General features: G+C 41.7%; 1 protein-coding gene across 1 annotated transcript in view; it reads left to right on the forward strand.

Moving 5' to 3' along the window:
- Positions 1 to 7,001: 7,001 nt before the first annotated feature.
- Positions 7,002 to 25,883, forward strand: part of Vps13c (vacuolar protein sorting 13 homolog C) — a 153,478-nt gene continuing 134,596 nt past the window's right edge. The window contains exons 1-3 of the mRNA XM_050125415.1: positions 7,002 to 7,157; positions 18,798 to 18,841; positions 20,989 to 21,031. Of these exons, the coding sequence (XP_049981372.1) occupies positions 7,058 to 7,157; positions 18,798 to 18,841; positions 20,989 to 21,031 (187 nt within the window). The 5' untranslated portion in view covers positions 7,002 to 7,057. The remainder of the gene's footprint in view (positions 7,158 to 18,797; positions 18,842 to 20,988; positions 21,032 to 25,883) is intronic.

The raw sequence follows: 25,883 nt of genomic DNA on the forward strand, positions 1-25,883 counted from the left end.
ACTCACCAAACAGTGACTCCTTTCAGCAAGCTTCAGGCCATTCAGGTCTCACAGCCTGAACCGAATTGGGTTCCCATTCATATACCTGGTTTTCGTAGTCAGATGATTTTCCAACCGGAGAGACATTGAGAAATTCAAAGCGCCCGCGGCAGGTTGATTGCTGCTGTTCTAGGAGAGCTGCTCAGGGCTTTTATACCAGCTGTCGCGGTGCTGCCTGGTAACCTGACGCCTGGTCCTCCCAGGTCCTTCTGCCACGTGGATGAACTTGCTGATCTGATCCCACAGAAGGCTGTCCTGTGATTGGAGCCTTTCTCTTCCAAAACTCTGAACAAATTTGTTTCCTCACGTGCAAAATGGGATTAAGTCTGGATCACGTCGCAGTTCTTGTGAGGACGGAGAAACAAAATGAACAGGAGCGCACAGAAGCACTCATTCAGCAAGCCCCATTTCAAAGAAGCCAGAAGTCGGGTTTGTCTCACCCAATGATTTTTCTCATAGCCAACCTTCTTGCTGCCTAGCGTTGAAAGTTCTTCACTTTCTGCATTCAGTTCTGATTTTAGAGGTCCTTTCTCTGTGGATTTTTAATCAGTCTGGGTTGTGGGATTGAGGAGGGAAGCTTTTGGGATTCCGGAAACGTTCCATGTTTGTCTTGGGTGGGGTTAAAGGGGTGTATTCCTGTGTGAAGAAATCATCTAATGTACACTTAAGATTAAAGATATATCTATATTAATTAAAAAACCACAACCTTCGGAAGAAGGGTGCTAATTTTTAATTAGGGGAATATACTTCATACATCTAGCCGTTGGCTTTATCCTTTGGAGACACACACCAACCATATCTGACCTTTGGAGACTGTACCCCTCTGAGACCCCCATCCCTTTCTCTTGAAAATTGGTGTTATCCTTCAAGAGAGTTGTTTGCAGCTTGAGCTGAAAGAGGTCCTGAGATATTTCAGTTAGAGGTTGGGCACAGGATGTTTCTAAGATGCTGCCTTGCGAATGAATGGCCCCTCCAAGCAGTGTTGAATGAATTAAGTTGAATTCAGGCAGAGGGGGATTCAGTTTGGGGCATGTCATGTGTGTTTTGTATCCAGGACGCACAGACAATGTGCTAGATGACTTCGTCCCTAGAGTTGTCACAGGGACCTTAGGAATCAGATTATCCATATTTTATAAGCAACAACAACAACAATAGCAAAAGGAACAGCCCTTCAGGGGTTAAATAACTTACTCATAGTCATCAAGGAAAAGAAATGAAAGGAATGTCCACAAATGGGTAGTAAATGAGTTATTGGGGCTTAAGGTATATTATTATGCAGTGTGTATGTAACATAGCAAATGCTAAAGACGCAGAAGCAATGAATATCAGTATTGTTATTAACATTGAGAGTGGGAACACTGACAATAGTTAAGAAGATTGTGTCTGAAATCATGACGAATTTTGATTCCAGAATAGTAGCTTCCTATGAGCAAGTTACCAGATGTTTCTGAGCCTTGGTATCCAAGGTAAAGAGCATGATAATACACATCACTGGTTTGCCCTCGGATGAAATAGATGCTCCAAAGGAGCAGTTCTACATAGGCCCGGATGCACATAATGTCAGTTGCTATGTTCATTGTGATTTAGGTAAATGCTCCTTAGTTCATTCACGTGTGTAAAGCAGAATTTATCATAGGCTTCCTGGGTTTTAACCGCCAAGGGAGATACATGAATCCAGGCTGTACCAGAGCCTATCAGCTTATGTGCAACTCTTAGAAGAGAAAGGGAATGGTAAAGTTGAAACATTTAAATTCCATCTAAGTAGGGCAGTAGCAAAAATGAAAAAAATGTAAAAATAGTTGGTTTTTAATATGTATATATGCACATGAATGCATGGACACATGCTCATGCCACCTGCATGTGGATGCCCCAACAGGCCAGAAGAGGATAACGAATCCCCTGGAGCTGAAACTACAGGCAGATGTGAGCTGCCCTGCTTGGATGCTGGGAACCAAACTTGGGTCCTTTACAAGAGCAGCAAGTGCTTTTAGCCACAGAAGCATCTTTCTAGCTTCAAGGGACTTTGGATTTTATTTTATATTTAGTCTGATAGGGAGAATTGGAGCAAGTTCCTGCATTTACCATGTCTGTGACTAGCTTCTTCTTCATTTTATAACCTCTATTCCTGGCTGAAATTCTTGGACCAGGGTTCAGTCTCTGAGGGAGTAGTTACATACCCAAAGGACATGTACATACATTCAAACTCAAATTTTTTTCCCCATAGAGAAGGTGCTGCCGATTTCATGTTATCCCAGCCTTTGGTTAAAATGACAAGTACTACAAGAGCCCAGTCTGAGAAATTGTGACTCAAAGTCACTAACGTGTTGAACCCAGCTTGTAAGATGGAAGCCGCCATATCTATCGCACAGACTTCTCTGTCAGGGTAACATGTTCCCGTGAGTCCTCAGGGCAGACAGCACGCGCTGGCAGACAGTTAGCCGCTGCCACTGTTCCTGTGCATGTCTGCTTAGCCAGGCCTTAGCTGATTCACACCGAAATTCTTGAAAAACATCGCTCTGCTCAGCCACGCAAGGCAGCCTTGTTTTATTTTCATCAACAGCTCACCTTCTTTAGTAACACCTTGAAATCATTTCCTGTATAATGTTTCTAGAAAACAACAGAGGCATGGCTCTCACAGGCCAGTCCTCTGGGACCACAGTTAAGGCTCATGCTTTTGTTAACACGGAAGCATGCACCATCCAGTACTTGGGAGGCTGGGGTAATCCGGTCCCGCCAGGTGCCCAGAACATACAAATCTGCGCAGAAGAAGGCCACGCTCCTTCTGAGCTCATACCTGTAGCCATGGGGGTATTAGAGTTGGGGCTGTGGAAAGAACACCAATAGATTGCACAGCGTTGTGGCGGGAGGCACACTCGGAGTAAATGGAAACTGAATCCATACAAAAATAGATTTATTAAGGATGGATTGGGAGAGGTTGGATAACCGGTTACAGTTAGAGAAGCGATGTGTTCTAGTGGTCTGTGGCCCAGTAGGATGAAGACAGCTAGCAAGGTTGTGTTATGAAAATACCTAGAAAAGACTTTGAATGCGTTAACCGTCCAGGCAAATACAGGCTTAAAGTGTTGGCTATGTTAATTATCCTCAACAGAACGTTCCTTGATATGTAGACGAACCCCAAATCACATGGAGTCCTATCTAGTAAAAGGAACATTTTTTTTCTGTGTCAATAAAAAGAAAGTAATAATTAATAATAATAAAAAGGTTTACCAAAATAGTGCACAGGAGGTTGGGTGTCTAGAAAGCAAATGAGGTTATCGGCTGATGCTCTGAGTTACAATCTCATCCTCCCAGGACAGCTTGGAGGAAAGGACCTGTGGGCTTCAGCTTTATAGTTATTAACTTGTGGATCATCGGGTGAGCCGCTCTTTCTCTCTGGTTTTCAGTGTTTTCTGTTAATTTAGGTGGTTATTGTAACTAGATGCTCTGTCAGCTTCCTTGCTGTGCTGCCTCCTGCCTTTCACCTGCTTAGGCCTCCTTGTCAATCTGTATGTGTGTGTGTGTGTGTGTGTGTGTGTGTGTGTGTATGCAGGTATGCACATGCTTTGGTGCACATGTGTTCTTACTTCCATTACTTCTGGTTTAAAACCTTAGTCACTACAGTGTTCATTTTCTTTAGCTATCCCCTGCTTCCAATTTATCTGCTCTATAGGGCTGTACTTTGGCTGCTGACTGTGTTTTAATTTTTAAAATTATTATTATTTTATTTTATGTGTAAGTTTCTGTGCACCACAATTGTGCAGTGCCCACAGAGACTGGAAGAGATCATCAGATCCCTTGGAACTGGAGCTTCAGATGGTTGTGAGCAGCAATGTAGGAGCTGGAAACTGAATCTGGGTCTTCTGGAAGAGCAACCAGTTCTCTTAACCACTGAGCTGTTTGTCCACCCCTGATGGTGCTTCTTGACATTAGTTATGCTTGTTTTAAAATGGGGAAAGGTAGGATTGGGTGGAAATGATGTGGACGCAGTACCTGTGTATGAGGTTCTTAAGTTTTTCTGTGTATTTAATTTATTGATTGATAGGTTGAGAGTAATATAATTGCAACATTACTCCATTCCCTTTTCCTTTCTCCAAACTCTCCTATATATCCTTTCTCCCTCAAATTCGTGGCCTCTTTTTCATCAGTTGTTATTGCATGTATACATGTGTATTTATGTAATTATGTATATTGTGCATATGTACATAGCTTCCTAAATATGATCTGCTCAGTCCTCATAATGTTACTGATGTGTATGTGTTCAGGGCTCACTGTTTGGCACTGGACACCCGCGGTGTGTTTTTCCCTGGGGAAGGCCACCTCTCCTGCTTTCAGCATGTTTCAGTTGCTTATGGTTCTTTGTGTAGTGTTGACGCCTTGTGGGATTGTCCCTGTCCAGTTTGATATCAGAAATTCTTTAAAAGATAAAATGGAATGTCCTTTTTCGGTTTTTTAAAGGAATGTGACAAATTTGGGCTGTTCCTGGAGGCACACAGCCAACCACCACACCTGTAAACAGGCTCAGAGTGGGAAATGGTGAATTTTCAAATCTCGTATTGGCACAGAATACCACTATTGGCCGGGCGGCGGTGGCACACGCCTTTAATCCCAACACTCGGGAGGCAGAGGCAGGCGGATCTCTGTGAGTTAGAGACCAGCCTGGTCTACAAGAGCTAGTTCCAGGACAGGCTCCAAAACCACAGAGAAACCTTGTCTCGATAAACAAAACAAAACAAAACAAAACAAAACAAAAAGACTACCACTATTGCACTAAAGTGTTTGAATCTCCTACTTCAAGTTTTTTTTTTTTTTTATCTTATTCTGCTAGTAGCCGTTGAAAGACAGCCAACCACAACTGATAGTCTAGCGGTGACTAAATTGTGTAACTGTTGGCAGAAGAAAGGGTGGCAGTGTTCAAAGAAGGAAATTAGTAATTCCCACGTGATCTGGAGGAGTCGGTTAGCATTTCAAACTTAAGTTTCAACTATATTTTTTTTCTCCAATAAGTTTCCTATTAAAATTAATTACCCTACACATTGTTAATGAGTATTACAGGAAAATGACTACTAATGACAGAATTCCTGAGATACAGGTAAAAAAAATGGAATAAAACAGAATTAGGCTCATAGGAGCATATTTATACAACTCTTTCAAAACTGTGAAGTGCGGTTGCGATATAGGGAATGATCACTGGAGAGTTAGCCTTGCCCATACCTCTCACAAGGTTTTATTTTCTCCTCTGTTCGTTTGGCCGCACTGTGCTACTGTGCCCGCTTTCCTCATCTCACTGTTTTTCAAACACCCTTGTGTCATTTTGCTTTGTTCTTGTTGCACACCCATATCAACAGCAGCACCCCATGTGGGCAGTAACATACAGCTTCTTTAGAATACTCAGTGGATAGGCAGTAGGGACAGAAATAGAGAGAAGGAGGGCTTAGGAAGGATTTTAGTTACTCCTATTGCTGTGATCTAATACGACAAAAGCAACGTTAGGACAGAAGTGTTATTTTGGCTCACAGACCAAGGCATTAGACATTTGAAGCAGCTAGTCACAAGGTAGCCACAACCAAGAAGCAGGGAGGAGAGGGAGGGAGAGGAAGAGAGAGAGATAGAGGGAGGGAGGGAGATGGAGATGCTCTTTCATACAGTTCAGGATTCCAGCCTCAGGAAGGGTACCACTCATAGGAGGCAGGCTTTACCATCTCAGTCATCCAAATCAAGATTAATTCCCCAATGACATGCCCAGACACCCATCACCCAGGTGATTGTATATCTTATCAAGTTGACAACTGAGATTACCTATCCCAAGGGGTATGGTTAGAAAGAGCCCAGGACAGATTGAACTGAGTGTTCTAAATGCTGGACAGTATTGGATAAGATTGAAGAGTGTGTTGTAAATATCAGGTTGTTATTATTTTTTAGCAGGTGACTAACAGATTCATCCATGCTTTGGAAAAGAGACCTCTGGTGTCAGTCTGAAGAATGAAGAAAGAGACCGGAGGCCAGTGGGGCCAGTTAGCAGTTACTGGTGAGCTGGAACAAGGGAGGCAGAAGAATCAAAGAAACAATCAGTATAGAGCAGGCAGATCTGCGGCTCGTTGCTTATGGAAAGGGAAGCCGGGAGGATCTGGGTTTAGTCTGAGAGAGTAAGGAAAAACAAATGGTTGAGGATTTATTTTACGTGGCAAGAATGGAAGACTGAGGTAGGTCTTTAATCAGTTCCTCGTTAGCACTGTTGTTTTTTGTTTTTCCTTGTATTTTCCCTATTTTTTTTATTTATTTATTTGAGACAAAGGCTCAATGTGTAGCTGTGATTGGTTTGGAATTCATTAGGTAGCCTAGGCTGTCCTTGAACTCACAGAGATCTGCCTACCTCTTACTGCAGGGACTAAAGATGTTTGTCACCAGGTCCAGCCTTAATTTATTTATTTTTGAGACAGGGTCTAATTATGTAGCCTTGGCTTTCTCTTTGTACGTTTGTGTGTATGCAAAGCATAATGAAGTGTGGAGGTCAGAGCAATAATCTATTCTCTCCTTTCATCACTGAGTCTCAGGACTTGAACATCAGAGTTGGCAGCAAGCGCCTTTATCCGCGGAGCCATCTCACCAGCCTATTTCATTACTTAAAAAAAAAAAAAAATTCTAACACCGCCTCGCACAGCCTAGTTGGCCTTAAACTGGCTAAATAGCACGGATGACCTTGAATTTTTAACCCTCCTACTTCTGTCGCACTAGTGTTGGGGTTAAGAGGTGTGCAATACTATGACCGGATTATGAGATACCAGGGATTCCAACGCGGAGCTTCGTGCAGGAGCCCCATCCCGCTTAGCCCCAGGCCTCACTCTCTCTCGTGTCGGCCCCTTGTAAACGCAAGGCGGGTGGGGGAAGGGCGCCTGCGCGCTGGCGGCGTCGCGCACGCGCGGCGCGGGGCGGGCCACAGCTGTCAGTCTCGGCGCGGGCCACCGCCCTCCAATGCGTGCTGCGTTCCGGCTCCTCCCTCTCCCGCCTCCTGGTCCCCGCCATGGTGCTGGAGTCGGTGGTCGCAGACTTGCTGAACCGCTTCCTAGGGGACTACGTGGAGAACCTGAACAAGTCCCAGCTAAAGCTGGGGATCTGGGGCGGTAAGCGCTACGCCAAGGCCGGCCGGCGTGGGAGCGGGGGCTGCGCGTGGTGGAGCCTGGGAACCCCAGGGACCCCCGCTGGGCATGCTCCTGTCGTCGACTTCCCCGCGCAGGGGCGTCGCGCTGCTCAGCTGTCCTCTAACCCCTCAGTATAAAAACAAGGAAAAAAATTATTTACCTCAGCTGCGGACGTCAGAGCGCGGCTCATGCTCCCCACGGTGTTAGCCCATCTCCCCTTGCATCTCATGTCCCCAGGACCAGGTTTCTTTCTCCTTTGGGTCCCAGACCCGAGGAGATGGGATGGGCAAGGATGGGAAAGGCGTGCCCGTCCCCAAGGAATCTGAACTCCGGGATTCCTACCTTGGTCCACTTCCTCGTTGGTCACAGGGCCCTGCAGTTTTTTGTTTTGAAATAGATATTCAAGCCACCGGCCGGAGGCGTCATTAGTTAGGGTTGTCTGCTTGGGTGCGAGTGCAGGAAGACCTGCCAAGGTTTTTCTCCTGGAGATTAGGGGTAGAAAAGTCTTGTGATTGTAGTCCCGTCTGCGTTCTTCAATAAGCTTGCCTTTGGGAGTGTAACTCTGTGGTCCTGTGCCTGCCTCAAGCCTCCTCAGCATCACAGAATTCCAGCACACATTGGGGGTTTGGGGGAATGGAGAGTACTTTCATTTGTTTACTAATTTACTGTAAGATTTGGGAATCTTGTCAGCTTCGGGAGAAAAATTAAATAACACCAGCCTACTTAAATGGACGGAACTGCGTTTAATTGTCAGCGGTTTAAGTACAGACTTGCCCTGTCTGATTGGCATTGGCCAATGGGGAAGTTAGCCGTTCTGGTATTTGAAATGCACGTTACCTGCTCCGAGTATAAAATACACTGGGGTTTGAAAATGAGCATTACTTCTAATGGAGTATAAAACAGCGTCTTAGTTACGTTGACCACCTGTTAAAATGGTATCCGAGTAGATGGGTTAAGCACATTATTAAAATTCAAGGCCATCATCGGGCTACAAAGTCAGTTTATGTTGAGGTTACAAGAAGCAGAATCATGGACCTAGAGTGGGTAGGTTGTACCCGTCCGCTCCGCTGGGCTCGTTTCTAATGTTACATTACATTTCTGCATTAGCGATTACAAAGGATTTTCCCATTATGTCTGTCACACACCCTGGCTCCTAAAACGAATGGTTACACGGAGGTGCCCTATTTTTATTGGACAGTGCTGCCACAGAGTTATGACTTGTCCCCTGAATTGCGGAGGAGCTTGTTTTATTTTAAACTAGGCTTCTGCTCATTTTTGGGTGGTTTTCCTATAAATACATACTTTGGATACCCATCCTTGTCACATGCTGCAAAAGGGAGAGTTGTTAGAAGGAGGTAAGTGTCTCAAGCCTGCTGTAGGAAGAGAGAGGCCAGGTGTTCTTCAGAGTTCTTGCAGTAATGTAATTTATTAAAGAACAACACTTGAAATGGGAAAAAGGGCTTCAGATCAATGCGAACGCTGATAGAGAAAGCCCATAGTTCTAGACCTGCATTTACTGTATGGACCTTGGCTTCTTCATTTCAGTTGACAGAGAACGTGTTTGTACGGTCGGAAGAGTTTGAGTCACTCTGACAAGATGATATTCCCGTGTTAGTACTACTCAAACTTTCGCAGTTGCCTGTCCCATGTTTAGGTCTTTTAAAAATGAAATAAAATGCATGGGTGCGGTTGCAGATTCCTTCACCATCAACTCTTACTTCCAGCATTAGAAGTTGGACACGCTAGCATCTGAGGGCTCTTCCGGTGTCAGTCCGGTGTAGGTCTGTCTGCAAACAGTCTGGACAGTGAACACAGTCTGGAGGTTCCGAGCTCTCTCACAACCGAGTTTCAGGGCTACAGTGCTGTGGCATCCCTGGCCTCACCATCTTGTAGTGAGATCTAGCAATGGAGACTTTCCTTTATCCTGTTTTCTGCCACAATTTATTTTGTGGTGCTGGGGATCAAACTCCAGGTCTCCATGCTGCCCAGTGACACTGTGGGACGAGCTCCTGTCCTCAGCTTCGTTTCATTTTCTCTTTTAAGATAATATAGTCTGTCAGTAGTCTGCATTATAGCCTGCATTCACTGTCCACTGCGCCGGAGCGGATACACGGGTGTCTGTCAGCAGCTGTCCCGGGAACAGTCTGCCACTGAGTTTGTCTTCTCCCCGCTCAGCTCCCACACAGCTTCACTAATGGCTTCTGGAAGTCATGTGCTTTGTAGTTGTTGCTCAACACGTTGTGTCTTAATCCAGATTTGCCTTAAGATAGAAATGAGACGAGCTGTCTGACTTGACTGTTACTCTGTCAGTACTGCTGGAGAAACTGATATTAATCTTTGTTGAGGAGCTTAATATCGAATGGGAATGTTAATGAAATTGTTGATAAGTTATCCATGATGCTGACAAAACTTTTCAAGAAAGTTTGAGAATTATATATAGTTCTATTTGAGAACTCTGTGTGTGGTAGCAGATAAAATTTATGTGCCACTGATTTTTTTTTTTCCTTCAAGTTTTGCATGTTCAAGAGTTTGGAACAGGAGGGGGTCTTCCTGTAGAAGTTTCACATATTTAGATGTTTTGCTATTTGGAGAATAAGTTAGTAAATCTTAACTGGTTTATTAGACTTGTCCAAAGCAGTAGTTTGGTGTTAGGATGGGAGGGGTGTAGTGGGGGGGCTGTTTGGCAATGCCTGAACTGTTTTTTGGTCAGGAGGTTGCTGCAGGCATGTATTAGGCAGATCCTAGGGATACTGCTGGCGGTGTGAGAGATGGGAAGTCTGTAACGAAAGGTTGTTCAGCCCTGTGTAGTAGTTGAGGAACTGGGCTAAGATGAAAATGGAGATTGTCTCCTGCATGTAATGAGACCTATTGAGTGGGCAGATTGTAGTTAAGGAATAAAAGAGGATCTAGAGAAAGTACGTTAACCTTAAGAAGTTTCTATCAAGAGGAACATGATTGCCATGTAAAAATGCACAGTCTTTGCTTGGATGTGCCCAAGGAGTTCTAAGAACCAAAATATGGTGGTGCCCTAATTTGAAAACCATTGTGCTGGGCCTATGAGACGTTCACACAGTGTAAGCCACAATAAAGAAGAAAATTGCAGCATAAAAAAAGGGCAGAGTTATTAGAAAGTCTAGAATCAGGTTATATACTGTGGGCATTGCTTTTACGTTGAAGAAGCAAGGCCAGCCAGCCAGGTCAGTGGGAAGGGCGCTTGCTGCCAAGCCCGAGTACCAGAGTTCAATCCCTAGGATGCACATGGTAGAAGGCGAGAACCGATGCCTACGTGTTCTCCTCTGACCTCCACAATGGCGTGTGCCCCAATATAGAAATAATTGTAAAAATAATTGTAACAGTTTTTAACTGAAGAAACAAAACCAATAATTATTACAATAAACTTTCAGGGGGCGCAAAGGTTCTCAACTTTTTGGCTGTCTTTTGGAATTTATTCTTTGAAGATTAATGCCAAACAGTTCTTAAATATTTTTGAAAGTGGTTTATGCAAAATACCTTTCAATAGCTTGCTGCTGTAGAAACAGGCCTCAGTTATTCACTAGCTATAGGATTCAGGAAAGAACATTTTAGTTCTCTAAGCGTCAGTTTCCTAGTCTGTAAAGAGAGCACACCACTCAGTGTCTGTGGTGGAAGTCTAAGGGAAGTCTTTGTAACTGTTAGTGATGGGTGCTAATGGTGGGTGGGACAGCCTGCGTTGCATTTTCTGAAACATGTTTCCTCTAACATAATACCTCTGCTAACATCATACATGCATGTCAATGTCTTTTATCCCTCCCCTTCTTAAAAAGCAAGGGAACTTTTTGCATTGGATTGATACTTGCCAGGGCTCGTGTTTTCGGTAGCAGTACATAGGGCAGCCTTAGAGGCTCAGAGTGCCTGGTGGGCAGGTGCTGCCAGATGAGAATGTTTATCTGGGCTTTTGATCCCCACAAACTGGTACCAGCAGATAAATTACACAGCCCTTAGCTGTTTGAGAGGTATCCAGGATTTAATTGCTTTAAGAGAAACATGTTTCTAAAATGGTGTGTCGAAATGTCAGATCTTTTGCAATTTAAGTCCTGTTCTTGCTATGTAGGATCTGCCAATTTGATTTTTTCCAAGACCAGGAAGAGCCTCCATTTCAGATTCTGTGGCTCTCTCTTCCTTTAAATCAGTGGACCACCCCAGACATGGGTGTAGGATGACAGGGGTGGCTGTGGTGCCCAGGAACAGGAACCAGGATGTAGTGCACTCAAAGTTCACAACCCTGCAAGCCAGGCTCTGGGGAGCGGTTTCAGGTCCTGTCCTTCACCCTGGAGCCTTTCTTTCCCTGCCAGCCCACGGTTTTGGGTGGGGTTTCTATTCTCAGTACTGGGAGCTAGAACTCTTGTAGATGCTGAACTTTGTTTTTCAGAATTTGGGATATTTGTGAGTGTATAACATTATTTCTTGGCGACACCCAAGTCAGCATAAATCCCATTTCACTCCCTATACATACCGTGCCGTAGCCTCCAGCTATTTCCAGCACGCCGTGCTTGGCAGTAGTGTGCCAGGCAAGACTGGGTGTGGTAGTTTTCTATCTGTGGTAGCAAGTCAGCGCCCAAAGGTTTGCATTTTGAAGCCTTTTAGACTTTAGGTTTGTGATGCTTACTTAGCTTGTCTCGCTGGCAGAAAGCAGCACACGGAGAGAGGGTGGGTGCTGGGGCAAGGATGAGGGAACTGGACGGGAAGTTCACTTTCACCAGGACTTTTTGGCAGGTCACGAATGGGAAGGAAGCCATTTGTTTCTTCTGTACAATAATGAGGCGACGTTTTTGGCTGTAAGCACCTGTGGGTTGAGCAAGGCTGGAGCAGCCCGAGCAGCCCGAAGGTACATGCTGCTGCGCTGTCCGCAGCCAGTGTGAGGCACGCTGGCCCAGTGCACAGCTCTGCCTTTCCTGCTTCCTGGTGGTGAAGGACCAGTCCCGGAAGACACAGGAAAGAAACCACATCTACTGCAGGACGGCCCAGCAGGTAGCTACAGGGCAGCAGAGAATGACAGAAAAAGCAGATGTTTGATCTATTTTTACTTTCTTTATCCTCATTATATAAAACACTGTACCGTCTAAGTACTTCTAAACCCATTGAAGGAGTGGTTTTTTTTCTTTAAAGAATTTTACTTTATTTTGTGTTTTGCCTTCATGTAATTGTGTGCACCATGTTCTTGCAGTGCCCATGGAAGCTAGAAGTGGGTGTCTGACTTTCTGAAACTGGAGTTAGGGATGGATGTGAGCTACCATGTGGGTCCTGGGAACTGAACTTGGGTCCCCAACCACTGAGACATCATGTCCCTAATCCCACAGGTAGTTCCCCCCCCCCCTTTTCTTGAAAAGCTAATTGTGTACACCTTTCCGTGTATTTAAATAGCATTGTCATTAGTTAAAATCCACTCCTTTTCTAGAAATAGAGCCGAAAGTTGGTGCTTTGAAACCATTGCTAGGAAGCTGTGCCGAGTGCGTTGGGTCTCAGGCTCCGTGTGGTGTTTGAAAGGAGAAAGTCTTGGTGATGTCACAGCTCTCTATTTTTCTCTGCCAAGACTTCTTGTTTCACCAGGAAACTGGAAAGGAAGAGTCAGTTACTTCCTTTCTCCTGCACAGCAATCCTCCAGCTGAAACAGTCTGGGTTGGCTCAATTTGGAGTCAGATAGTTCGATTCATTTGGAACGAATTGGTTCAATATTTTCTTCGGTGTCTGTGAAAACATGAGTCATTAAAATAAATTGATTCATGCTTTTGCAGACTGCTTAGTGGTTGAGCACATTTCCTTGCGAGATGAGCGTCAGTAAACATCTGATACAAGCGCTGTAGATACATCAGTCTCCAAGAGACACGTAGTACTCAGGCCATGGGGCTAGATTGGGGCTGGTGTTTTTATTTCTTGCCATTTTTGTTGTTGTTTCATAGTTTGGACGAATCTTCATGTTTTATATTAAGAACTGACCAGGGAGTCAGGAGACACAGGCTCTATTCTTAGTACAGTGGCACAGTCGCTTTATAGACCTGGGGAAACCACCCTGCTCAAACACTGGCTCCTTTATGTGCTAATGTGAAGAGGGGGAGGAGTGAGATCTGCTTGTCCTGGAGTGGTTCTGGGGTGTAGCTTAGGAACCCTTTTGGAGGTAAAGTCTAGCATGGCCATCTGCAGTGCCATCTCCTGTGTCCCTGAGGAACTGCTCATGCAATCCCGACTCCACTTCTCTTTTGGATTTTTATATAACCTTTAAAATGAAGAGACCCAGAGTGGCACCAACAGGCCTCTCAGTGCATAGTCTGGTTATTGCTTGGTAAATGCAAAAGATTGAACCCTCTGCCTTTCTGCTCTGCTATCTGGAAGAGAGCACTGTGTGCTGAAACCTGGCGTTGAGTATCAAAAGAATGAGTATTGGCTCTTCCATGTGCAGGTTGTCATGGTATCCATAGAACTCTCATTTAACCTCAAGAAACCTTCTATTTCTCTTCCTTGATATGTACCACCTGCCTCTTGTCCAGGAGGCTGTGAGGATCCAGTAATGTAACAATCTAAATATATATTTTGAAGTATCACTTGATGGCCTCATTGTAGTTGCTTCTGTCCTGTAGTTACGTGCATTCTAAGGCGATGAAGCCACTGTTAATTCAGTACCAGTGACGAGAGACACTGGTAAGGAGTTTCATAATTGTTTTGTAAATTTAAGTGTTAAATACTGTACGGGATCCACAGCCCAACCCTCTATAAAAAGGAGAGACGGGTTCTGGTTGAAAGTGTTTGATGCCAACACTATTTTTCTTTCTATTTGTTTCTTGAGACAGTCTTATGTAGCTCAGGCCAGTCTCAAACACTCTATGAGGCCAAGGATCATCTAGGACTTTTGGAGCCCCTGCCTTTGTTCAGTATCTGGTGTTACCACACGAGATCTGCGTGTGCTGCTTGAGATAGAACCAGAACTGGGTGCTTGCTAGGCAAGCACTCTGCTTATTAATCGAGCTACATCCCCAGCCCTTTATGTTTCATAGTCATGTAGTCCAGCTCTCCTTGAGCTCACAGTGTAGCTCAGGCTAGCTTTGGTGTCCCGATCCTCTTGCTCTGCCTCTTGAATTCTGGGAGAATAGGCATGTGTCACCAGGCCCAGAGCAACGCTGTGTTTACCATGTTTACTTTGTAGATGACTACTTGTATGAAAGCTATCCATGGACTTAGAACTTAGGCAAGCATATTTCATGTTAGAGTTCCATTTGATTAAAAAAAAAACAAATTGAGGGTTTGCGTGTATGTATGTGCATTGTATGTGTGCCTAATATCTGCAGAGCCCAGGAGGCCAGAAGAGGGCATTGGGTCCCTCTGGGGTTGGAATTATAGGTGACTGTGAGCTGCCTAGTGTAAGTGCTGGATACTGAACTTGGGTCCTCTGCAAGACCAACAAGTACTCTTAACCACTCAGCCATCTTTCCAACCCCTATTTTTTTCATTCATTACATTAACTTGGTCGTTTCTTCTAATTTAATATCTTTCTTTTTTTTTTAAAAGATGGTGTTACTTGCTGATTTAATGGACTTGTTTTCATTTCTATCTTTAATTCATTAGTGAAAATTATTTTGCACATTCTGATTTGGTTTACCATGTTAAATTGCCCTTCAGCCTTGGCTCTGAAGCTTCCTGTGTAACTCTTGGAGGTGTGAACTCATCCAAAATGCCTGGAGTCTTTTAGTGAGCACCGAGTGGAGTTTCCTTCAAAGCTGGACTCCTGCACTCCACTCCTTACCCAGATCCTTCAGTCCACACCACAGAGCTCCTAACCTGTCTCTCTCCTGGGTGTCTGTGGACTTGAGGTTAAATGCCACCTGGCCAGTGTGCTTGGCCTTCGTGTTTTCCTTGTGGGCAGAGTGTAGCCTGTCTACCCCCACTGTTCAGCCTCCTGACCTCATTTTTTTTTCTTTATTTTTAAGATAAGACACAGTTATTTGTCTTTGCTTTTTTTTTTTCCCCCCTAGAAACTTTCCATGGCCTCTGAGTGATCTTATCTCTGGTGATCTAGCTGAACAGGGAAGTCACTTCAGTGTGTTTGAAATTACTGTATTACTGTTTCTGGAAGGAAAGTGGCATCTTTTTTTTTTTTGATTTTTTTTTCTGGTGCTCAGTTCAGTATGAAGTGATTGATTTTTAGGTAGGATGTGTTTCAGTCTTACAAATTATTTGAGTGGAAGTTTCTGCATACTTGGGCCATGGGATGGAACATGTACCTGCAGAACAGCCTGCACTGTGTTGGCGAGTTGGCTGGGGCTTCCCCTCGCCAGGGAACTGGCTACGGGCTAAGGGATGGATGCTCTTTCCCTCACTCACTGGGATGCTGCCCGATCTGCAGACTGCTCATTTTTCCTTCCTCTCTTAGTGCAAATAGCTACCAAATGATACTGGTTGTATCTTGTATCCAGGAAGTATGAGCAGACCTAGCTAATTCTTTGTTAGTTTTATGTGTCTGAAAGTAAAATAGATGTAAAGTGTGAGAAAAATTAATATGCATATGTTGAGACAAATTGAACTTAGAGTTTACTTTTGTTTTATTTTTTGTTTCCTTATTTCTCCTATTTTGTGTCATGATTTTACTTAAAAGTAACCTGGTAATTATAAAAATTGGAAACTACAGAAAACAGTTACTAAAAAGCTATCCTTTGTGTAACTGGAGGTTTCTCTCGTGCCTTCCAGTTCCCAAATAACCACTCTGAGGCTTAAAATTATTTACATACTGTTTATCATTAGCTCAAGCTTATTGTTAACTAGCTCTCGCAATTTAACTTAACCCATTTTATTATTCTCCATTTGACCATGAGGCTTGTGGCTTGTTACCTCATAGCTTGCTTCTCTGGCTACTGTTGGCATCTCTCAGACTCTACCTTCTTGTTCTCTTTATCTTTGCTTGAATTTCCTGCCTGTCTCTATTCTGCCCTGCCATAGGCCATAGCAGCTTTTTTTTTTTTTATTAACTAATGGTAATAAAACATATTCACAGCATACAGAAGGGCAGCCCACTTTTCTGTTTAATTAAAAAGGAAGGTTTTAACTTTAACATTGTAAAATTACATATAATAAAACAGTTTTCAAGCAAGGATTATAGTTATAATATTTAGTCTATTTGTATTTAGATAAAATTAAAATACTATATCTTTGTGAGCTTAAAGTTTTATATTTATCTTTTATCATAACTACAGAAAACTATAGCTATCTAGTCTTCAACTCCATCAAAGATCCCAGAAGGATATAATATTACCTAAGTAAACAGGAAGTGCATTGTAAGGAACTTCCAAAACTCTAGAAATGACAGAGACATCTGGCTGCCTGGAGAGTCACTCATAGTTTTTCTCTAATGTTAGTGCATCCATCTTTAGCTTATAGGCCCATAGTATCTGGCAGACTTTTCATTGAAGCAGGAAATTTGAAAGACTGTCCCACCTATATTGGCAGTTTGTCAGTCATTTTCCTCTGTGTCCTTCAGAGTGTCTGGCAGTTTCTTCTGTGAAGCAGGAACCCTGAAGGACCCACCCCACCTTGTTTTGACAAAGTTTAGTGGTCATTTTCCTGTGGGTCCTGCATGTTCCGTTTATACAGCATACAGCCAAGCCATCCAGGCAAGAGCAGGGTTTTTTTTTTTTTTTTTTTTTTTTTTGCCAAAGGGCTAGCTTTGCCACATTGAAAGCAAACTCCATAAGGAACTTCTTCCGTGCCCATCATCCTCTTGAAATTATTGGTGCTGCCAGGAGCAGACATATCTCGCTGTTGAGAAAAGTCTAAGTTCTTAAAATAAAATGCCATATTCTATAGGTCTTTGAAGTGTTTGAAGATTACCTATTCATCTGAAATATATCTCATATCTCATGCATATATAGAAAACCTAACTAATATGATTGTAAGTTTGACTATTATAGATGACTATTTGTATTTTTTGACTATACATTACATTTTTAAATGAGATACATAAACATAATACTTTAAACAAGAATAGAAATATACATATAACAAAATTGACTTTAAATTTTTATTAATAAGCCAAAATCCATACCAGTATAAAGTATTTTGAGATTAACAGTTATTTTTGGATTAAAATAGATTGAATAATTACCTATTTTCATCATTTCTATATCATATTCCTTTTTTTCTTTAGAAAGAGATTGACTATAACCACTGATCATTTATAACTAGCCATCTTTAATTGAAAGCAAACCTTTATAAATAATATTTTGGGCATTTGGGTGTAGTTTTGTTTATACTGCTGATGGGGGGGGTGCTGGTAATATGGGGATCCTGAGAAAATTTAGAATTATGGTCAGATCTTGGCTGTAGTAGTCTGTGAGGCTGCATCATCTCAGCCAGTTGTCTTGAAGCTGCTCTGGATATTGGATCACCTGGGCTGTCGTTCCCATGGAGATTTCTCAGGGGTCTTGCTGGATCAAACCATATTAGCTTGGAAGGAATTCACAGCTTCTCATCTTCTGTGGAAACAACTTCTGTGGACCCTCTTTTCCAAAGCAACATAGTCTTAGACCCAGATTTTGAAGTCTTTATGTTGGTTTAGCTCAGCAGCTCCCACAATCAAATGTCTCTCTGCAGTTAACTACCTACTTGGCCTCTCATTCGGTCTGTAACTGATCTTCCAGGGGATTTGGCATCCTCTTAAGGCCTCCATAGGCACTTCATGTGGTGCACAGGCAAGCATGAAGGCAAAACACCTGGATACATGAATAAAAAAAAGATTCCTTAAAGTGCTGAATACACTTCTAGGGGTGCCCCATGATTTTTATGTTTGGCAGTGATGACATCCTTTCAATTCTCACTCCAAAATTAGTCTTTACTGTGATGGCCCCTGATTGACACTGAAATTGCCTTATTTTAGGTATATATGTATGTATCTGTGTGTGTATGTATGTATGTATGATTTGAGGGAGAGGCTTACTCTATGTAGTACAGGGTGGCTTAGGGTTCACTGTCTAGTCCACACTGACCTCAGACTAATAACTGTCCTTCAGCCTTAGCCTCCCAAGTGCTGAGGTCACAGGCGTATACCACCATACCTGGCTGTTCCTGGTTTTAGTTTCCTTCCAGTACTATAGAGACTGCCTGACAGCAGAACTGATTGTCTCCTCTCTAAGTACAAGGCTGTAGTATTTCCTGCCCATTCCAGGGTGGGGGCGGCTTCCCTGCGTCTTTGCCTTTCTTTTAACTTTCAACAATTGTTTTAAAAATTTAAATTGAAATATTTCTTATACATGGGAAGCACATATCAGTCATGGAAGTGGCATTATGGTGTCATGGCTTATGTTTGTTTAGTTTCTGTTTGTTGGTGTTTTGCATACACACATATATAGTTTTAAAAAATTATATCAGTCTGGGTGGTATATAGCCTTTTATTAAATACCATTCCTCAGACATTTTCCCATGTCCTCCATTGTTTTGTTCCATAATGCAGATGCGTTCTAGCCTCCGCCTCCTGCTGGACCTTGAATGCGCACATTCTTTCACCTGTGTTCTTAACTCTGGCTTTGCATCCTTGGTGTTTTGTAGATTGACATGTTATACCAATGACTGTATTAATGTTGTGTTTCTTGTCTTTTCCTTTTACAGGTAATGTGGCTTTAGATAATCTGCAGATAAAAGAAAATGCTCTGGTAAGGGTTATTATTTAAATTACGTGTAATAACTCAGTTAGTTTGGCAGGCTCTTAGAAATGTTTGGTTATTAGCCATCTGTACCAGGTACCAGATAAAGTGACTGAGCCACACCAAGCTGGGTTCCTTATTTAACTATTTGCCCTTGGAAATTGTGGATTAAAGATTTACAATTTTTCTCCAATGATCAAAATAGTACTTTTTATTTTTTTGCAAAATGTAGTTCTTCCTGTGACTTAATTCGATTGTATAGCTTTTAGTATTTTTTTCTTTTTTTTTCAAAATGGAGTTCATTTCATGACCTAATTTGATTGTTATTGCTTTGCTGTCTCCATTTGTCTTAAAGAAATATTTTTTCTTCAAATTATCCTTATACATTTTCTAGGCAAATTAGGGCTTGGTGCTAACCAGTGATCTAGATGGTGTGGAGGTACCGCAGTGATAGGCTAGCCTGGGAGTACTGAGGTATTAGAAAAGTACTGACATTTAGCTGTAGTGAGGAATTTGCATCATTTGTTGTTGAGCTACAAGCAAAGCAGCATTCACCCTCTTCACCCAGTGGTTTTACGTTTAACTTGTACAAAACTGAAGTCTATGATGTTATTTAAGAATGTGTATTGACCACATTTCAGATTTCCTGCATGTGTGCTTGCCTGTGTGCATGCATACATGCTTCCTTTTCTCTTTTAAGATAGGGTCTTGTGTAGCCACGCATTCACTATGTAGCTAAGACTCACCTTGAATTCCTGAGCTTCCTGCCTCCGTTTTTCAAATGCCGAGATTACAGGCATGTGCTAGATGTTCTTATTTCTTAGTTTCAGTGTCTTATGCTTGAGCACTCAGTCAGTAGCAGAGCCGTGGCTTCGGGGCCTGCCAAGATGAGAAAGAGAGTCTGGCACACTGGAAAAACTCAGAGTACTTAGCTGTCCTTCCCTGACTTTACGTGGCATGCCACCATTTTTAACGTTTTATTTAAAAAATTAGAACTTAATGATTCTGTTGATAGGGGTTAGAGTCAAGTTTATTTTTTCTCAATTTATGAGATTTTGTAGGAAATAACTATAAATACAACCATGGGCACAGTACTCATTAACATTCCCAGAAGACAGATTGAGCTGTCAGCTGATTTTTTTTCTGGTTAAAATTAAAATAATAAGTTGCTTCATAATTCATAGACTTCATTAGTTAAAATTAGGTCCCTTTCATAATTTAACCAACTCAGTTTTGTTGATGGTTTTTCTTTATGGTTTTGTGAACCTATGTCTTTTGTGTGCCAGGCAGGTGCCGTCACACTGTGCTGTGTCCCTAGCCTGAAGTTTTACTTGGAAATGGGAACTTTATTCATTGTTAAGATTATTCCAAGTGAATAAAAATGAGCACAAGACAGCACTTATGAAGTGACTTATGTTGAATATACCTTTCTAGGCCCCTGGAGAACAGAGTCACTGCTTTTTCCAATTCTTTTGTCAAAGGTACTGTGTTCAGTTCCTCTGCACCTACGTGTTTGTGGAATTGTATGCTCATGAAAGTGGATTCTTTGTTAGCTGTAGCCTGTAGTATTGTAGTTCAGTGTTCAGATATCCACAGCATTCCTATGTGTTAGGTAATAACTAGCAGAAAGTCTGTACTGACTGATTAAAGTCTAGTAATTCTGAAGATTTGTCATCTTTATGAATGAGAGTTATAGCTTAGCAACCAGGAGTCCAGATGAGGCTAAAGTTAGTATTGTTTGGTGTGTATAATTTATCTAAGAGAAATGATAGCTTGGTAGATAGTACATTAGCGCCTTCCTTTCCAGGGAGGGGGGTTGTTTACTTATTTGCTAAATGTATTATCTGAGAGAATTATTCAGTGATTGTTTTTAGCTGACTTAAGCGCACGGACCCTGTTCTTTCCCACTTTTTGCATTTCAGGTAAAAGTGTCTATCTGCTTCATTTTTACAAATAACCTGTTTATGCAATCACTTACCTTATGAACGCCCTTCTGTTGATAATTTTGCTTCTCCGTGACTTCTTTATGTAAAACCACCATTTAAGGAAGCATGTATAGCCATGAGTTACTCAACTGTGTATCATCGATGTACAGAAGTGATTTGGGGTTGCTCAGAGAAGTCCTTTAATGTTTTTTTTTTTTCTTTCTTCTGAAGAGTGAATTGGATGTTCCTTTCAAAGTCAAGGCTGGCCAGATTGGTAAGTACTTCACCCTTCATTGAGTTACTTAGTCCGTTATAGTTTTTACTTTACCTGTGCTGTTAAACACAACAATTCATCTTTGCTTTATCAAAAGTGTGGGAAGTTTTTGGTTTAATTATTTTCAGAAATAATTAATTTCAAAATTCTAAACTAATGTATACCATATATAATACCTACTTTTTAATAAATACTTTTTAAAGGACAAAGAGATAGAATGTTACTTTCTAAAACAGAAGGGCATTTTGAAATGTGGTCATGACTTCCAGTCTTTGACTTTACTACACAAAACATCTCTGTTTTCAAAGCTGATAACCCAATTTCCTGTTTATTTTCTTTATATATGTGAAAGTCATACAATTTAAAAACTCTGTTAAATAGACTTTAAGTGAAGTTCATTTCCCTCCTTCCACTCATTGTCACTTGATGTATTATGCAGCAATGTAGTATGGAGGATGTGCTTTGGTGAGTACAAAGTCTCCTTATCTGTCATCTGTAACTCAGCAAATGTGACTGCTAAAGAAAATTTTCAATAGGAAATTTAATCTACAGAGTTCTCTCAAATAGTCCATGTGACCTGATTTTAACTTAAGGAAACAAAATTGTCTATCTGAATCTACCAGATACAATCTGTCTACAATCTGTCTGTCTGTCTGTCTGTCTGTCTGTCTATCATCTATCTACTATCCATTCATCTATCTGTCTATCTCTCTACTGTCTCTCTCTATCTGTTTATTATCTATCTTTCTATCTATCTATCTATCTATCTATCTATCTATCTATCTATCTATCTATCTATCTATCATCTATCTATCTTCAATTTATCTCTCTACATGGGTTACTGTTACTGTAGAATTTGACTTAACGACTCATTTGTCCACTCCTACCCTACTGCTAGATTCTATTGTTTCCTTTCTTCAGCCATTGTGCTGCCAAATTTTAGGAGTTTATCCTTTACTGTTTTAGCATCCTTTCTGCCCTTTGATTGAAAAAGATTTTTTTCTCACATATTTTCTGATTACCATTTTCCTTTCACTAATCTTCTCAGTTCTTCCCCACCTCTCCTCTCATCTGTATCCAAAGTCTCTAATTAGAAAACAAACAGTCTTCTAAAGGAAAATAGTATAATAAATATAATATAATACAATATAGTAAAACTTAACACATTGGAACTGGACAAAGCAAACAGAAGGAAAAGAGCCTGAGAAGGCACAAGCGTCAGGTGCCCACTTGTGTGTGCTCAGGGATGCCATGAAAATACTGAACTGGAGTCCATACTGCATAGGTGAAGAACCTGGTGGAGACCTTGGTGCGGGCCCTGTGCATCTTCCTTAGTCTCTATGAGTTCATAAAGAGGGTCTTGTTTTCCTGGGGTCTTTCATCTCCTCTGGCTCTTACACTCTTTCTGGCTTCATCTTCCTCAGGGTTCTTTGTGTCCTGACAGGAAGGATTTAACAGAAACATCCCATTTAGGTCTCTTATTCTTTGCATAACGTCTGACTGTGAGTCTTTATTTGTTTCTGTCTACTGCAGGAGGAAACTTTTTTGATGTTGGCTGAGCAAGGCACTGATTTATGAGTATACAGAATGCCATTAGGAGTCATTTTATTGCTTTATTTATTTATTTGACTTTTTTAAAGACAGGGTAGCTTTGGAGCCTGTCTTGGAACTCGCTCTGTAGACCAGACTGGCCTCAAACTCACAGAGATCCACCTGCCTCTGCCTCTAGAGTGCTGAGATTAATGGCATCTGTCACCATTGCCCTATTGCTACATTAATTATTATTAATTTTTTAAAGTCAGTCGTGTTTGGTTTTCCCTTAGATCCCTGGGATATGTAGTCTCAGGTTCTTGTTCCTCCAGTGTTGGGTATGACTTCCATCTTGTGGAGTGGGCCTTAAGTCAAATAAGACATTGATTGGTTATTCCCACAGACTCTGTGTTACCATTGCCTTAGTGTATCTTGTAGACAGGACAGCATTGTAGATTTTAAGGTTTGTGGGTGTGTTTATGTTTCTCCTTTGCTAGTGTTCAGATATCTTCCTGTACCAACGATGCTAGAATGTAGGGTTGAAGACTCTATCTAGGGAACAACTCAGCTTCTTCATAGTCACTGAGTTGTGGAGGTATTGTCTTTAGCATGAGGTCTTGCCATCAGTTTGTGGAGAGCGACCTGTAGTCTTGGCAATAGCATGGGTTGTTTGGGGATTCCTAAAGGGCCCCTTTAGCCAACAAAGAGACGGCCAGCTGGGGCTCTGTCTCCCCATTATCTGACTATTTTGCTTATATTGCCTTCATATATGCATAAATTTTAGAAAGCTTCTACTATATTAGGTTTCCATAATACCTGTCCAATGACCCTTAATTTTATCCATCTCTCCCCATATTCCCTCCCTCATCTTCCTCTCCCCTCCCACTCCCTACTTGTTCCAGTCCTCTTCATCCATTCTTGGCTATTCTATTTTCCTTTCCTAATGAGATCCCACTGTCCCTTCAGTCCCTTACTCTATACCTAACCTCTGTGGTTCTACAGATTGTGGCTTGGTTATCAATGTCTTAATAGCTAATATCCTCATATAAGCAAATACATACTGTATTTGTCTTTCTGGGCCTGTGATACCTCACAATGAATTTTTTTTAGTTCCATTCAGTTACCTGGGAATTTTATGATTTCATTTTTTAAATGGCTAATATGTCATTGTGTAAGTGTATCACATTTTATTTTTCCGTTCTTCCGTTTAGGGTTGTTTCTGATTTTTGGCTATTATGAATAGAGTAGCAAGGAATACGGTTGAGCAAGAATACGGTTGTGCAAGTATCCTTGTAGGATGATGCATTATCCTTTGACTTGTGCCCAAGACTAGTATAGCTTTATCTTGGCGTAGATTAATCCCCATCTTCCTGAAGAATCACCACACTAATTTCCATAGTGTTTGTACAAGTTTGCATTCCCACCAGCAGTGGAGGAGTGTTCCCCTTACTCTGTATCCTCACCAGTATGAGTTGTCAATTGTTTTTATTGATCTTAGCCATTCTGATGGTGAAGATGAAAGTGCAGAGTAGTTTTGATTTGTATTTCCCTGATGACTAAGGTTGCTGAACATTTTTTAAGTGGTTCTCAACTATCTGAATTTTCTCTTTTGAGAATTCTGTTTAGATCTATACCCTGTTTTCAAATTGGGTTATTTATTTTCTTGATACCTTCTTTTTTGAGCTCTTTTGTATTTGAACTGCAGAGAAAGTTCAAGGTCAACCAGGGCAGATTGGACTCTGCCTCTAAACAAACAAAAAGTAGAACACGTGGTTGGGAGACAGCTTAGTGGTACAGCAGTTGCGTGGTACCTGTGGGGCTCCTAGGTTCAGCCTCCAATACCACGTATGCTCAGAAATGAGATTGCTGTATAACTAACTGAATGATTTAAGACCTCTCTGAGGGATGACTTGATAAATTAGGTGAATGGAGAGAAGGGTAAGGAACAGATAGTTCTTTCAGTTATGATAAAGGGCTGGTGCCTGCGGGTTTTTCTTTTTAATTTTATATAAGTATCTTTTTCATTTATTCTACATACCAACCGTTTTCCCCTCCCTCCTCTCCTGTATCCCTTTGCTTTTCTCATATACTCTCCCTCCCCATCAGCTCTTTCTCCATCTCCATTCAGAAAGGGGCAGGCCTCCCATGGGCTTGCACAAAGCGTGAGTGTGTTTTTGATCTTATATTCACTAAGAAGGCAGTTGCCTTGTTAGGAGGTCATGAAGTTGTGTGTGGGTATTGTACACTGTAAATATAGGTGGTACTCACTCTAAAACCCTAAGAATTAGAAGTGATCCAGAAGTGTGCTGATGTGACTTATAGGCTCCTTGACCTGGAAGCCATAAAAGAAACTCAGTGCTTTGCAAACTGAAGAGAAATGGAATAAAAACATTTGTTATTATTTTAAATTATATGGATGCGATTCTCTGTGTCTGTGCACATGAGTGCAAGTGCCCACAGAACCAAGGGTGCCCTTGAATTTAAAGGTATTTGCCAGCCATCTGATGTGGGTGCTGGGAATTGAGCTTGGATCTTCTGAAAGGTGTGTGTCCTTAAATTTACCACAGAGCAATCTCTGTGGGCCCTGAGAAATATATATATATATATATATATTTTTTTTTTGAGACAGAGTTCCTGGCTGCCCAGGAACTCACTTTGTAGACCAGGTTGGCCTCAAACTCACTGAGATCCACCTGCCTCTGCCTCTCAAGTGCTGGAATTAAAGGCGTGCGCTCCCACTGCCTGGTAAGAAATGGAATTTTTGTTGCAGAAATAATTTGATACTTTCCACATAAAACTGACTCGGTTACTCAACTATCCAGTTGACTAGAATATTTTTCCTTGTAGAACATTATTTTCTTTCAGTTTGTTGCATTGTTTTATAATTTGTTCGAATGTTGAGCACCTTTCTTTAAACATTGCCAGTGATTCTGGTCATATGACTTTACATCCTCACGTGAGTCAAACCAGATTCTTTTCTAATAAATCTTGCTAGCAGCACTCACTTATGTCATTACCTTTTATAATTATAACGGAGGGGACTAGAGAGATGGTTTCCGCAGTTGAGAGCACTTGCTGCTCGTGCAGAGGAACTGGATTCAATCCTCAGAACCCACATGACAGCTCACATCTCCTAACCCCAGCTATGGGGATGCAACACCCTCTTCTGGCCTCCCCAGACATTGGCCATGCATGTGGTACACATACATACATGCTGTCTGAACAATCACTTGCATAAAATAATTAAATAAAAATTATATTGAAGGTAGATAATTGATACTTTATTTTTGGAACATGGAAGACATCAGGGGTAGGAAAAATT

The sequence above is a fragment of the Alexandromys fortis genome, unplaced genomic scaffold (assembly GCF_014885135.2).
Source record: "Alexandromys fortis isolate MF-2015 unplaced genomic scaffold, M_Fortis_MF-2015_v1.1 scaffold_22, whole genome shotgun sequence".
NCBI classification, from domain to species: Eukaryota; Metazoa; Chordata; class Mammalia; order Rodentia; family Cricetidae; genus Alexandromys; species Alexandromys fortis.